Genomic DNA, 15,954 nt, shown 5'->3' on the forward strand with positions numbered 1-15,954 from the left:
TGTTATAATCTGGCCTAGATATTTAAATTTTGTAACTTGCTCTATATTTTTCACCATCAATTTTAAAGTGAAATTGTTTTGACTTGTTCATCAAACAAAGGTTATCATCGTAATCTTCGTTTTATTAGTGTTAATATTCATTCCGTATTTCTTCACTTTTCTTGGTTAACTATTTTTTTACATATTGGATAACGTTCTTGGGGTACCTCTGTATAAAGTTAGGATTTGCTGTTTAGATCTCGTTGACAGAGAGGCACATCGGCTTGAAAGCTCCTTGTTATGCGTTTCATCGCTTTTATTCCTTTTATGCCAATAATTTATTTTGCCATATATTTATTGATTGATATTTAAATTCAATTCAGTTTAATTGTATATAGTATTTTATTTTATTTTTATTTTTTTTTTTTATTTTATATATCAATGCTACGTTCTGGGCACAGGTGCTTCAAAGTCTACTGAAATTTCGAGAGACAAGCAACTGGTTCTTGTTGCACGACCATACCCCTACCCATTCCGCATTTGTTGTGAAGACATTTTTGACGAAACGTGGCACTGTACAGATCAACTTTCTGCCCTACTCTTCTAGCACTAGCGGACTGCTTCCTCTTTCCCAAGGTGAAAACTGCCCTCAAAGGAAAGCGATTTCAGAATGTTGAGAGCATAAAGAAAAACATAACAGCTGAACTAAACATAATTTCTTTGGACGCCATCGCTGACTTTTTTCAGAAACTTTTAGAACGGAGTAATTAGTGTATTCAATATCATTCCGTTAATTCCTTCCACATTAAATTCTACGTCCTCTTCACTGACCTTGTATTTTAATACTCGCTGCCCTTCCTTCTGTTTTTTAAATAATTCATCCATGTAACCAAATCTGTTAAAATATATTAATTTTAACATATATATTTATTTATTTTCATTGATTCTATTTTATGCGGAAATTAATTTTTTTTTTTTTTTTTTTTTGCTCCACATAATTCATGGTCTAATTCATGGAAAACCTACATAATCTGGTTTCTTATCTTCTCATTGGTTCTATTTCGAATCTACTTATTTTTTTGGTATATTTGTGCATCTCTGTTTTTTTTTATTTGATAAATATTTCAGAAATGCTTTTGCTTTGATCTTAGCCATGTCTGTTACTTCTCTATACAACGGTGTCGATTTTTTTTTTATTTATTTCGTTCTCCTAATTTTCATATGCTAATTTTTTATAGAATTTTCAATACTTTACATTTTTGATTCTGTGGACTAATTTTCATATTCTATTTCTCTTAATTCTAAATATTCACTCAATCTTTTTCTGTATAGATTCCTTTATCGATTACTAATCTTTCATCCTGTAATAATTCATTTTTGAATTTTATTTATTTATCTTTTTCTATTTTTTGTTTTTTCTTAAAGGATTTTCTAAATTTCAATGTTCCCACTAATGGCAGCCCAGCCTTTACTTGTAAAATTAAAACGCTCAAAGAAATACTAGTCACCCATTATTAAACATATTTTTGTGAAGGCACACTGTCTTTCTTCACATTTATTTCATAGCCTGCATTATCATCCATTTGAACAACTACAGCTAAGAAAAGGTCTAATGTATTGAGAGAAGTATTATGATTTTCATCTTATGGCACATCTGATAGGTCATTAAAACATTAAATAGGTCATTAAAACATTTTGTTTTAATGTAACTATTGTAAGTTTTCTAATACCTACTATTGTAAGTTTTCTAACACCTATACAGGAATACTTTTTTAAGTACACTTACCACGGGTGGCGCATTGATTCTCTAAATAGTGTATTGCACTATCAGGAATTCTTCGGCAGGCATTGGGCTTCGTTCTGCAACTTTCATTGCTCAAACGACAAGACATTTTCAATTCACTATAGGCCGCTGATTGACAAGTAAAATTTTTCTCTAGCAAACAAACTTTTTCGCATTCCTCGCGTGTTCGTATGTTAGATAACTCCTTTTTCATAAACCCTTCTAATGCAACGTCCAGTTTCCTGTCAAACGCCCACTGTTTGTTTCCACATAAGCTCTCAAACATCGGCTTTGTAACTAAAAGAAAAATCAAGGAAAAAGCAATTATCTAATTACAACATACATAAAATACATGTACATGAAACTTATCATAATTAATTAAATAAATATAGCATATAAAAATTAACTTTCATGATATCAATAGAAATCTCTAATACAGAATTTTTATTTTTAGAGACCAGAAATTTGACTGCAAGCTTAGTGTTAAATCGACTGGTAAAGGGAAAAATAATTTTTGTTTATCATGGAGCCTTACTGGTTGGTTGTCAAATGTTTATGCTAAATTATCTGAATTTAGCAGAGGAAGGTGAAACTAAATGTTTCTTGGAGCCAGTGCCTAGAGCAGGAAGGGAAAAATTGAAAAAAATAAAAAATAACCAGCACAACGCAACTAAAACTTCAAAATTACATTTAAGAAATAACGGTTTTCTTTTCTTTTTTTTAATTTTGTTTAAAACAAAATTATTATACAAACGAGATATTGTCCATCTCTCGTTTGTACAATTCCCTAGTATTCTTTTATCTTGATTGGCTTGATCTTCCATGTCCATATTCGTGTCACATATGCCATGGTAACTGATGACAACAGTTACTTTTGAATTTGTTTTCCTTCAGAAGCAGAGATGGCAAGATTGAGATCAGAGTATTACAAGACTGATCTCTCTTTTGCTGTTTAGAACCGTGCGGAGTGCCTGTACTCCGCACGGTTCAAGCCCACTCTGAAAATGATATGTTAGGAGGAAATGATGCGGTTTGAGTTAAAATTGAAAACAACAAAAAATAACCAGTACAACGCAACTAAAACTTCAAAATTACATTTAAAAAGATAATAATAATAATTCTTCAATGTCTAGGCAACCTATAACATTTCCTAAAGCATTAGCATTCACGTTAGTAGAGGCATACGATGCAAGAAAGTAAGCTTATACAGCAACAGCCAAAAAAAAAAACGTTCCCAATTCACCCAGCCATTAACTCCAACAGTTTTTCTAGTTCTTACTTGAATTTATTTAACCTGCCAACTTCCACGACAGATGGAAATTTGTTCCAGCAATGAAACACCCGCTGGCTAAAGGCAAACTTCCATACATCCATTGTATAACTGTCCTTCCTCAATTTGAATTTATGTACCTCGAATGCACAATCTGAGTAAGAGGAAAACTCCCATCAGCATTGAGCCTACTCAAACCATTCAAAGAACCTTATACACCTCAATCACCCTCAATCACATCACCTTGCAGGTGCATAAATCTCCAGACGCCGCAATTTGTAGAACATAAGCCTTTCTTGGTAAGAGCAACCCTTTCTTCCACTAGTTGCCCTCCTCCGTATTCCCTCCAGCGAGGAGAGGTCATAAAATGGAGTCTGAAATTGATACCAGAGCACCTGCTAAGCACTTTTAACGCATGTTTTAGAGATGAAGTATTTTCACCACCATGGAAGGAACCACTTTTAAAACTTCTGCTGAAATCGCCATTGAAACCGAAAGAAAGGGCAGCTTCATATCGTCCAATTGCATTATTGAACGGACTCGGAAGAGTTTATGAAAGATTGCTAGCAGGTAGAATTACGGAGTACGTTAAAGGAAACTGTGAGTGGTCTGAAAACCAATATGGGTTTACAGCAGGGAAAGGGACTGATGATGCATTGGGAAAGTTGGTGGAATCTGTACACCAATGCAGATCAAAATATTGTCTAGGTATCTTTGTAGATTTCGCTGGGGCATTTGATAGCACAGACTGTCACAGTGTTCTTATGGTATTACGTCAAGCAAATGTACACCACAAATCTACTCTATAATAAGAGATTACTTCTGTGACAGAACAATTACAGCTAAATCAGCATGTGGAAGTATTACTAGACAAGTTGTAAGAGGCTGCCCACAAGGGTCAGTCCCTGGCCCATTAATGTGGAATTTAGTCCTAAACAATTGGTTAAAACTTGGGCTATAACAACGTTGTTAAGATCGCGTATGTTGATGATTTAGTTTTGCTGGTGGTCGGTGGCTCGAGGCTCCAATTAGAGGAACGATCACACTTTATTTTGTCGGAGCTGAGTACCTGGTGCAAATTGCACACACTTGTGATCTTAACAGAAATGAGCAAAATTGTGTTGTTACAAGGATATCTGTCTATTACGAGAAATCCACAATGTCGGATAGATGGAGTGAGCCTACAGTGTGTAAAAACTATCAAATATATCTATTTTATGAGTGTATCTTCTTGCCAACTGCAGCTATGATGCACATGACTGGCTGGATTATGCATTGCAAAAGGCAAATGTTAGGAGAATATTTTCAATTCAACAGACAATGTTGTTACAACTTAGTATGGCTTACAAGCCATACTAAGAAAATGAGACCTTGCAGTGATATCAGGATGGCTGCCGCTGAATCTGATCTTAGTATTCAAATCAATGTGCTTCTATCTGCGGCATAGACAGCCATACGAGCGGATATCAATTTAAATTCGTTGTGACGAGGGTTATAATGAGGAGAAGAAACGATTGTTGATTCTTCTTATTGATCAGTGACAAAACAGATGGACAACTGCACCAAGGGTTTAATAACCAAAAAGTTTCTTCCAAGCATCAAACAGTATGGGAAGGGTATGCCAAGTTGGTTTCAACCAAATCTATATTCAAAGTTTCTGCTTACAGGACATGGGTCCTTCTTTGTAAAATTAAATGATTTAGATATTTCAGCACGTTCATCGTGTACTTGTGGAGAAAGAGAAGGCTGGGTACATCTTCTATATAAGGTGCTTCGAATAGCAGGATCGATGAGAGGAATTGATTCATGTAGCACACAGCATGCAAACACTGATTTCTGGATGTGAGGTCCTTCTACTGAAGAGAAGGGCAGACTTTGGTGCTTTGCAAAAAAGTTTTCAAGAGACGGCAAGTTCTGCTGCAAATGGAGCAAGAACAATGCGCATAAAATTAGCTGAGTACTTCCATGGCACATCAAATTTTCTTGAGTGAAACGAATGTAGCACATTAAAGTTTTTTTCGTGATTCAAACTGATACATGTAGAATGTTTTTGTCAGCTGCGGCAATTAAACTGGAAGAGGTCATTTTACCACGCGTGACATACATATAAAACTCGCATCTACTATTGTATCCTTTATGCAGGTGAAAACCAATATCCTCTTCAGTAGCAGGTGAAAACCAATATCCTCTTCAGTAGCAGGTGAAAACCAATATCCTCTTCAGTAGCAGGTGAAAACCAATATCCTCTTCAGTAGCAGGTGAAAACCAATATCCTCTTCAGTAGCAAGCAGGTGACTATTTCTTCCATAAAAGGTGAACCATGTAACATCGCATTGAAAAAATATTTCAATCATGCCGTGAAAGCTCCTATAACATTTTCTTGAATGATCCATGCTTCATGGATTGATCCTCCTGATAAATCATACGGAAACTGTAATTCCAAGGTGTCACAAGTTCCTACAACATGATTTCCTAAGGTGAGCTGTTTCATTTGTTGATCATTAGCATTAGTAGAAGCACATGAGGCAATAAAGCAAGCTTATGCAGCATCAGTCAAAAAAAAAAAAAAAAAAAAAACACGCTCCCATTTCATCCCTCCGTTCGTTCCAGGTACCAGGCCGACCGGGCTAGCCGAGTGGGTAAAGTACCTGCCCGGCAACCCAAAGGTCGCGGGTTCGATTCTCGCCTCGGGCTTGGATCAAAGTACTGCAAAAACCTTGGGAGGTGCAATATGACCACAGAAGCCGATGCGCCAACAACTACCAAATCAAATCAAAAAATCAAATGTTCCAGGTACCTGTCCAGCTCAGCCTTAAATTTATTTAGGCTATCAACTTCCACAACAAAAGATGGAAGTCTGTTTCACCAACCAACCACCCGCTGGATAAAGGCAACCTTCCGCACATATATCATACATCTGTCTTTCCTCAATTTGAATTTATGCACTCTCAAATGATTATTCTGAGCTAGAGGAAGAACTCCGTCAGCATTTAACATGCTCAAACCATTCAAAGCTTTATACACCTCAATCAGATCACGTCGCAGGTGCCTAGTCTCCAGACACTGTAATTTGAAAAATTTAAGCCTTTCTTCGTAAGAGCAACCCTTTGTTCCACACACTAATCTTCTTTCCCTTCACTGTACTTGTTCCAACAACTCTACATCCTTCTTAAAATGAGGCCTACAGACCTGTAGGACTCATTTATACAGTACTCAAGGTGTGGCCTGACAATTGCCTTATATAATGGGATAATCACCTCCTTATCCCTGCTAGAAAAATTCCTGTATATCACGGACAAGACACTATGAGCTACTCTTGCAAACCGTCTGCACTGCTCAGAAAACTTAATATCTGCCTGCACAATTACCCCTAGGTCCTTTTCGTTCTCTACCACTGTCAGTGTTGTACCACAGAGTTGATACGTCACAGGGTTGCTGCTTCCCATATGTAGTACTTTACATTTGTCAATGTTAAACTTCATTTGCCACCTCTAAGCGCATGTGCTCAACTTTTCTAGATCCTGTTGCGGCAGCGTACTGTCATTAGTGTCCTTAACAACCCTGCCAACATTCGTATCGTCTGCAAACTTAGACATTAAGCTTGATATACCATCGTCAATATCATTTATATTATACAGAAAACAACAATGGACTCAATTCAGAACCCTGAGGGACTCCACTAATAACATTAGTCCACGATGAGCAGTGTCCATTGATTACCACTCTGTCATCTTCCACTCAGCAATTTGCCTCCAGTGCCACACTGCTCCAATTTGTGCAGCATGTCTTCCATGTGCAACTGTATCAAAAGCCTTTCCAAGATCCAAATATATGATATCAAAGTTATCCCTGCATCCAGTTCATTTCTGACCACATCATAGTATCCAATCAAATTGGTCAGGCAAGACTTTCCCTTAACAAGACCATGATGTGTCTGAGCTATAACTGAAGTCTTGTTTAGATGATCCTGAGTGCTTCTTTAACCAGTGCCTCCATTAATTTTCCTGGAACAGAAGTTAAACTAACAGGTTTGTAATTACCTGTGTCTCCCTTTGATCCTTCTTTATGGATTGGGGTCACATTTGCACATCTCCAGTCCATGGGTACCACCCCTGAGTCCAGGGAAGCTCTCATAATTATGGCTAAAGGTTTGCTTACTTCCTTTGCCGCCTCCTTTAATATAACTGGATAGATTCCATCCAGCCCAGGTGCCTTTCTTGTGTTTATCTTCAACAATTTCTCCTCCACTTAAAAGATTATTACAAGATTATCTAGCTTACTGCCAGAGTTGAATACACCTCCGGCATTCCCCTCCCTGAATAACTCCTCATGTGTGAATGTCGATGCAAAATATTCATTTAGTTTGTTAGCTACCTGAGCAGGATCATCAACAGTTGAACCATCGATATCCAGTGGATCTAGAATTTACATAAGTAAAGAACTCTTTGCTGTTTTTCTTTGCATCCTTTGCCAAAGAAATCTTTGGCAAAGGCTGCAAAGAAATCTGCCTTCGCCTGCCTAACCTCCTTTGTAACTTGGTTAGAGACCAGCTTATCTATCAAAGGCTTTTGTGTCCCATGTTAATTTATATGTATCCCATGCATTTTTCGTCTCTGTCATATGTCTCATTAGTTCATCTGACATCCATTCAGGCCTAAATCTTGAACAATATTTCTTTGTTGGTATGAAAAGCCTAGTAGCTTCAAAGATTAATTCTTTGAATGCTTCTCATTTTGAATTTGCTGTTGGTAACATCATCAGTTGGTTCCACCGAACAGAATTTAAATACTGTCTCAGACCGCCGTAGTCACCTTTACGAAACCAAACACCCTTCCCTTTATTTTACCATTGATGGTAGTTACCTCTTTGAGTAAATAACACTTTAGCACACTGTGATCACTACCACCTACTGATTCCTTTATCTGCAGATTCTTGATGCATGAAGAATCCCTACTAATAATCATATCAAGAGTATTACTCCCTCTAGTTGCCTGCCGAACATGCTGCTGTTGAAAACAATCATCCAATAAACCTACAAAAGCCTTGCTAGTGGGTGTGTAAAGTAAAAAAAAAAATTATTATTTTAGGGTTGCCCGTAATTAAATACATTAACCCGTACTTGTGTCTGTAAATTGCGTATTTTCTATGGTCGATTTGCCTGTTTTGCTAGACGAAAAAACCCCAGTTACTGGGGAGAAAAACCTTGCTATCTACGCTTGAGACCGACTAACTCAGCCATGGAGTGAAAAAAGCCCATTAAAGTTCCTCGCGTCATCGACGGGATTCGAACCCAGGCCTTTTCCACCCGGTGTGGGGAGGACGGTGACGATACCACAGTGCAACCCGCGCAGACTGTAAAAGTAAAAAAGTAAAGTGCAGCCGTTATCAACCCGCTGCAGGATGGAAGCCTCCTCAACAATTCATGCTGAGGGAAATGGGCCATAATCTGCCCCGCTGGTCTAGTGCGGGTTGGCAGATCGACTGTATTCGGCAGTCAGGGGCTTGAACCCCGGTCTACTCAAAGAGCGTGTGCTACTGCACTCCCGCTCCTGCCCACTCGGCAACGGAAGCCTTTGTCGGTGTGTAACTAACCCACAAATTCCAGTCAATAAGCGGGAAATTAAAATCCCCCATTATAAGACACTCTAGTATACTGGCCCACACTATTTCTCTGCACAATTGCTCATTATACTCATCAGATTCATTAGGCCTATAACACACACCTAATCTCATTTTTACTTTCCCAGTGCTTATGTCACACCAATCAGATTCTACATTGCACGAGTCCACCAACATCAACTGGATGTACTTCCTTAGATTTTATGGGTTTTTTAACTAACAGCATAACCCCTCCTCCCTTCCTGTCCTGTCTATCCTTTCTGTACACATTGTACTTCCCAAATTTCAGTTCTGCACTGCTTATGTCTGTATGACACCATGTCTCTGATATCCCAACAATATCTGCCTCTGATGTTTTGGCTATCACTTCAAGCTCATCGAATTTATTAACTATGCTCCTAGCATTGGTGGACATGCAAGTATACATGCACCTGTTTCTACTCTTAGTTACCCTAACACAGCCCATGTATTTACTTGTTCCACTATGATTTCAACAGTCATGGAAATTCTCATTACCTTGCTTTCCAGGCTGCTGCTCAACTGCATTTCAATAGAAGTAGTGCAAGAATCACTTTTACCTCTGCAGCGGCTACTGTTACCTCTAAGGTTACCTCTGCCAGCGGACTAATCTATTAGTCCTTGTATCCCCCCCAAGCTAGCAGTTTTCCGACCCACCTAACACTCTGCCTCGATAGCATCAGCAAATATTCTTGCACCCTTTCAATTTAAGTGTATCCCATCCCTGTAGAAGCAGTCTCTCCTGATAACAAGCACAATCCAGATTGAGAAAAATTCTACCCCTTGAGCCTTTCGCAATCTCTCCAGACCCGAATTGATCGACAAGGCTCTCATCATATACTCCCTCCTATCGTGTCTGGGCAGAATTGTAGACACTTTCAAATTCAACCCTAACTCACGGCTTTTTTTCAGCATTGTCTTGTACTTGTTAAGTAATTCTACCGGTCTCCTACTCTTAATATCATTAGTGCCAACGTGTACAACAATATCACCCCTTGTGCCCTTAAAGCATGATATCTGCTCTACAACGTCATCAAACTTTGCCCCTGGTACTGTTCCATCTCTCCGTTTTGCACAATAAGTTCCCCGTTTCCCTGACAATAGAGTAACGTACAACTAGTTGCTTTGGGAACTAGTATGATCAATAGTATGATCGTTTCAAATGGATCTAATTTTGGTACATACAGTATTTGATTAGCGGCAGAAAACGTCCTTTCGGATTCTATTCTGGTATTGAGGTAATTTACACCAATCCAGCAGAATCTCTCCTATCCAGTGATGCTCTCATAACTAGCCTTAATGGTTCAATGCACTCATTAACCGCCTCCTTTAAGATTATAGGGTATATGCCATCAACCAAAAGAGCCTTACTCGCCTATAGGCGCGAAATCGTACATGATCTCAGTCCATATTTTCTAGGCTTTGAACTTTTTTAGCAAAAATAGATAAGTATTTCATTAATTTCCGACTCAAATTCATCTCTTAAAATCTCATTGGAGTCAGGCAATTTCTTATTTTGGAAAGAATTTGGGGAACACTGATGTTTTGTTCCATGTTGGTCTTCTATGGTTGAATTATGTTTATCATTTTCTGAAGGAGAAAGACGTTTTATTAAGCGAAGTATAATTTTCACTATAGTATCTTTACTGAGTCTGGGAGAGAGCAACGAGTGGGAATAAGGAATAAAGAAGAGGGCAAAGAGTGCAGTTAAGGAATTCTTCACATATAAATGCAAAGAACAGAAGGACAAATCAGATTAAACCCTTATGTAAAGGAAGTGGGACACTATTAGATAACATAGCTGAAGTTGCAGAAGAACTTAACAGTTACTTTGTATCGATATTTACATAAAAAAAACCTTTGTGTCTATTATGGAAGTGAAGTTGAAAAAAATGTAATTAATGATGTTGAAATTTCAAACGATTATATAATGAAACCTTTCGCGCCTATAGGCGAGTAAGGCTCCTTTGGTTGATGACATATATCCTATAATATTAAAAGAGGCTGCTAGTGAGTGCATTGAACCATTAAGGCCAGGAGGGATTCCGTTGGATTGGTGTAAATTGGAACATAAAGGAGGTTCAAGGAGTGCAACGGGAAATTGCCCACCGGCCAGTCTAACTTCAGTAGTAGGGAAAATCATGGAGGCAATGATCAAGGGTGGAATTCAGGATCATTTAGATGGAAATGGAATTCCGTAGGATACACAGCATAGTTCTGTAAAGGGAAAATCATGTTTAACAAATCTGGTTAGCATTTTGACAGGACACTCGTGAGCTGGATTTAGAGGATAATTTTGGCATTGTTTATTTGGATTTCAGCAAAGCATTGGACCCAATCCCACATGAGTGGTTACTTTATAAGTTGGAGGCTGGAATCATAGGGAAAATCCTTAGATGAATAGCACGATGGCTTGAGGGCACTAGGCAGAAAGTTACGATAAATGGTCATTCCTCAGACTGGGTTAATGTAAGTAGTGGGGTTTCCCAAGGATCAGTATTGGGACCACTGTTGTTTTTGATTATCTTAAATGACATCCATGAAGGGATGGAGGGCGTGAGGTCAAAACTTGCAGATGATGTAAAGATCAGTAGAGTAGTTAACGATCGTCACCAAGCAGAGGTTCTTCAGATGGACCTAGATAGACTTCCGGGATGGTCAGAAAAGTGGCAGCTATGCGTTAATTCAGCAAAATGAAAGGTCATACACCTGGGGAACAGCAACCCAAAAATAACTTATACACTTGTTGGAGTTAAACTAAAATCAGTAGTGGGGGAACGGGACTTGGGAGTTATGATAGGTCAGTCATGAAGTTGTCTGAGAATGGTGGACAGGTTGCAATGTTGCACGGTGTCCTATCGATATTTATCGAACATTTGCCAGTAGAGATAACGACGTCATAATCACATAAAGGCGATTTTCTAATCTTTATGTGATTAAATTATAAACAATTTTTCTTTTTTAAATTCGTACCGAAAAACAGGTATTTTTTGTATCAATACCGAAAAAAAATGACCAGGATCCCAGTATTGTAAGCCCTAATACTTCGAATTGGCTTTCATGGACTGAGGAGAATGTCGTACTGCAGATCACTGCAGTACGACATTCTCCTCAATCCATGAAATGTGGGGAATGAGCTGGATTAATGAAGGACATCCTGATCTTTGGCTTTAAGATGTAAAGCTAGAGGCCGCAAGAAGAGGTCTTGCCGGGGCTGTTACACGCATACGGCGGCCAAGCATAGTAGTGACGTTGCCTTCTAGCCATTTCATGCCGGATCCCTAGAGTAGGGTGAAGGCGAAAATCGCTTTAAGAGAGGTTAATTTTGATATATGACGACTACTCATTGCGAAAATACTCCTGCTCAGCAAGAAAGGAAAAACAGGTTTAAATTGCTTGGTGAAGGTGACTATGACCGAACGCCTTTAGGCCAAGAATCTCATCTAATGCAACCGTTTCGAGAGTTCAAGAGGAACGGCAGGTCTGGATAATTCATCCAGAGAGGTTATGACTGAACACCTTTAGATCAGAATCCTATCTACCTCAATGGTGCCAATCCTGCCTTGTTAATTGGAAGGCGAGGGAGTTCCTTCGTCCCTTCTGGGCACGAGGCAAATGGAAAGAGCCACGAGAATGACATCACGGCAGCCGTTGAGACAATGCGGCTGCTGCTTTAATGATCGTGCCTGCCGTTCAGGTGTGAGGAGCAGGCAGCATCGTCTGAGGACGGTGATAGTCTGCGAATTTCGTGGAGAAGAGCGATGACTATACCACACTCTGGACGACACGATCATGAAAGCAGCAGCCGAATGCGACAATGGGAATACGGCCAGACAAAACCCCTTTATTTAGAGCATTTCCGTGCCCTCCTCCGATTGCCATATTCCCAATAAGTGAAGAGATGCGCTATTCATGTGAGCATTCCATTCTTATCGTGGAGTGAGCATTTCCGTATCCCCTTGGGAAAATCACTATACTTCAGTGATGAATTCTAGATATTGACCGGCATAATAAAACACTTTCCTTTTTTCGGAATTTGGAAAAATAATATCATATTAGAAGAGAAGTGAGCGCAAAGCCTCAGGTCTGAAGAGAGCTGCGATCAAGGGAGAATGCGTCAAGCTAATAATGGGTAGACACTATCACCAACTTCGGCAACTTGTAGTTGAGAGAAGTGATGCAGCAATGGTCACAGTATGAAGATGAACAGGGGTCATAGTCGATTTTCTCAGAAATCTTCTTTCGAATTCACTTCTAACATTTCTGGGGAGATATAAAGCTTTGAAGATGTAGATAGATCTTCTCCGGCTTCTTTGTTCAACTCCATCGCACGCTGTAATTTCTTCCGCTGTCGAAATAGTTTAGATCCTTTGTACTCAATTGAGGTGGTTTCGGTGGTGGCATTGCACGTAACGAGCTCTATACACCTTAAAACGTTCACTCTTGGTCTTCGACATGCTGAATTATAAATTTTTTTCCGTCAATTTTTTTTGTTAAACACGGTGAAGAATGCGAAAGAAATATCATGACGCAATCAGTAGGGATATTGATTGGGTTATGCATTGTTCGTGCCTGGTACGGAGTGGTACAATGGTGGGGAGGGTGTATTGATCATTTCGTGGTGATTCTTGTCAATCCAGGGGCGCATTGCACGTCTACGTGCGCTATACGTCTTACAAAGTAACCCCCCCCCCGCTTTACGCACTACAGTGTATTCCCCTGCTCTACGATTGGTTCGTTGTAGGATAAAATCACTTTACGATGGACAATCCATAACAAAATACCGTTCACTATACGATATGTAGTAAGCGCTGGTCATTGTAATCACGTTTATGTACTGAATTTTAATTCTATTAACGGCGATTCTAATAAGCGAAAATAGGATGAATGTTATCCACAGGCTATAAATGTAAAGCACAGATTTACACTTTATTACCTTAACAATTAACGGATACGTGAAAGTCGGAAGAATATTTTCTACAGATTAACGGGAGGGAAAGCAATTACACCGGGTATTCGCAGGTGGTCACCCTCACAATTACTAGCCCAGTCTAACGCTGCTTAACTTGATGAGTCGCGTAAGAACAGGGTCATTTAGCTTAATATGATAGTTAGCTGTTCAAATTGTCTGTAATGTGTTTACTTATGGCAACGGTTGCATTTTCGTTGCATTTTTTGTCAATCCACGAACGCAAGTTACTCTTCATCTGAAAAATACCTGGAGCGCGCCTAAAAAAGTTAACTACACCGGGTATTCCCAGGTGATAACCCTCCAAACTATGCCTAATGCTGCTTAATTTCGGTGATTGTACCAGAACCAGAATATAACCTGTAATGTGTGTCTTATGTCTTATGGTCGCATTTTCGTTGCGTTTTTTGGGCAATCCACGAACGCAGGTTACTCCCATCTGAAAAAGCCTGGAGCGCGTCTGTAGAAGTTTCACTTCGAAAATCTTGCACTGGCAACACGCATGAAGTTTGAAAGTTGCCATGTGTGCCTACTACCCTACTGTGGCTACTATATGGAGTTAAAACTTGGACACTCAGGACTTCAGCGGTGAAGAGAGTGGAGTCCTTCAAGATGTGGCTGTATAGAAGAATGCTGACCCCCTGGACGAAATGGATGCAAAGGAACAAGTGTTACAAATTATAGGACATAATCGGCAAATGATGAACATCGTGAAAAAACGGAAGGTAAAATACTAGGGACACATCATGAGAGGAAGGAAGTACGAGTTGTTGTGGGTGGTCCTGTAGGGAAGGATGGAGGAGACGGAAAACCTCATAGATGGATAACATCAAGAGATGGTGGGGACTGGGACAAGAAGAAATTGTCTGAAGATAGAAAAGAGTTCAAAAAAAGTGATCGCCGATCTCTGAACTCAGACATGGCACTGAAATAAGAAGAAGACAGAATAAAAATTATAGAATTAATTAGTTAATTTCACTGTGATAAATTTGACACCAGAGAACCAGCTGTATTTGAAAACATGAGTTGGACTGTTGGACTGAAAACATGAGTTGGACTGTTTTCCGGTGCGAGGTGGGGGGACCCCCCCACCTCGCACCGGAAAAAGAAACCCATAGAAATTTAACTTCTCAACACAATTTTAAATAAAGTCGTCTTCTTCACGGCAAAGAAGATAATTATAAAGGAAAACAGAACACTTACTCCCTCTATAGCACACTTTTTCGAATAAAGCTGCATTCTGATGCCTTTTCAGCTCCTCTACTCTTACTATGGAGTAAGAAGACAGACATGATGAATTGGTGTACTCTAGAATGAAGGCCACTACCTGAACTTGCTGCTTGCCAATGCTGAGACAGTCTCTTGTCACTGCATGACCAATTTGATGAAGCAATACTTGGTGATGATTACTGTGCAGGAAGGTATATCCTGGAGTTCTTTCATATGTCACTACACCCCCAAAACAGTCTTGAGCTAAATGAAAGAAGAATAACAATTCACAGTTAGAATACGAGAAAGGTTTACTTAAAATTGTATTCTTCTGCCTATTCAGACATACAACTTATTTTCAGAAATATGTATTTTCTTTTATATGAGTTAAACTGTAGATTTAAAGCAAAACAATTCGTGTTATTATTTGATACAGAACGTTCAGTGATATTTCACAATACTTTGTTCGTAGTAGTGAACTACAACAGTAGCATGAGTGGCATCCATTTAATTGTATCTCATATTGTGACTACCTTCACAACGAGATACCATGATATTGCGCTACCTCGAATAAGTAAAGCTTCAACCAATGGAGAAGACTATTATTATTCATTCTCGGTGGATACCAAGAGAATAAGCAACAATAGCCTTCTCCATTGGTGAAGCGTTACTTGTTCGAGGTAGGGCAATATAATAATAATAAGACTAATAAATTAACTGGTATACATTTTTGATTCCTTGCACAGATAACTGGAGGAATTGTACAAAACATTCACTATACAAGTGACCAATCACCAAAATACAAAGTTCAGCTAAAAGGAACTAGGGAATTAATCTTAATAAAAAAAACAAGACTAAAAATTAAGCATAATATAAAATAACATCTGAATACTAGGACCAGCACTTGTACACCTGTCCTTTACATACAGTAAGATAGCCCAAGATGTCATCTCGATATGACTTGTCAATCGGCCATAGGTCCAAGTTGATGTTGAGCGAGTTGAGTGTCCAAAGTCACATTTGGGACGTGTCTATTGAAACTCTGTAACCTTTGGAGCCTTGGGCACAAAGAGGGGGCACTGCGGATGTGTCTTCCTGGCAAACGCC

General features: G+C 39.0%; 1 protein-coding gene across 1 annotated transcript in view; it reads right to left on the reverse strand.

The window, feature by feature from the left end:
* The window catches only part of LOC150087119 (uncharacterized), a 447,878-nt gene extending 432,524 nt beyond the window's left edge, over positions 1-15,354 (reverse strand). Inside the window, exons 1-3 of the mRNA XM_090372381.1 lie at positions 15,309-15,354; positions 14,842-15,111; positions 1,766-2,059 (exon numbers count right to left, since the gene is read on the reverse strand). Coding sequence (XP_090228507.1) covers positions 1,766-2,059; positions 14,842-15,111; positions 15,309-15,354 — 610 coding nt within the window. The remainder of the gene's footprint in view (positions 1-1,765; positions 2,060-14,841; positions 15,112-15,308) is intronic.
* Between the last annotated feature and the right edge of the window lie 600 nt (positions 15,355-15,954).

This window comes from Mastigoproctus giganteus, chromosome 4 (genome assembly GCF_048544385.1).
Source record: "Mastigoproctus giganteus isolate SK-2022 chromosome 4, ASM4854438v1, whole genome shotgun sequence".
NCBI lineage: Eukaryota > Metazoa > Arthropoda > Arachnida > Uropygi > Thelyphonidae > Mastigoproctus > Mastigoproctus giganteus.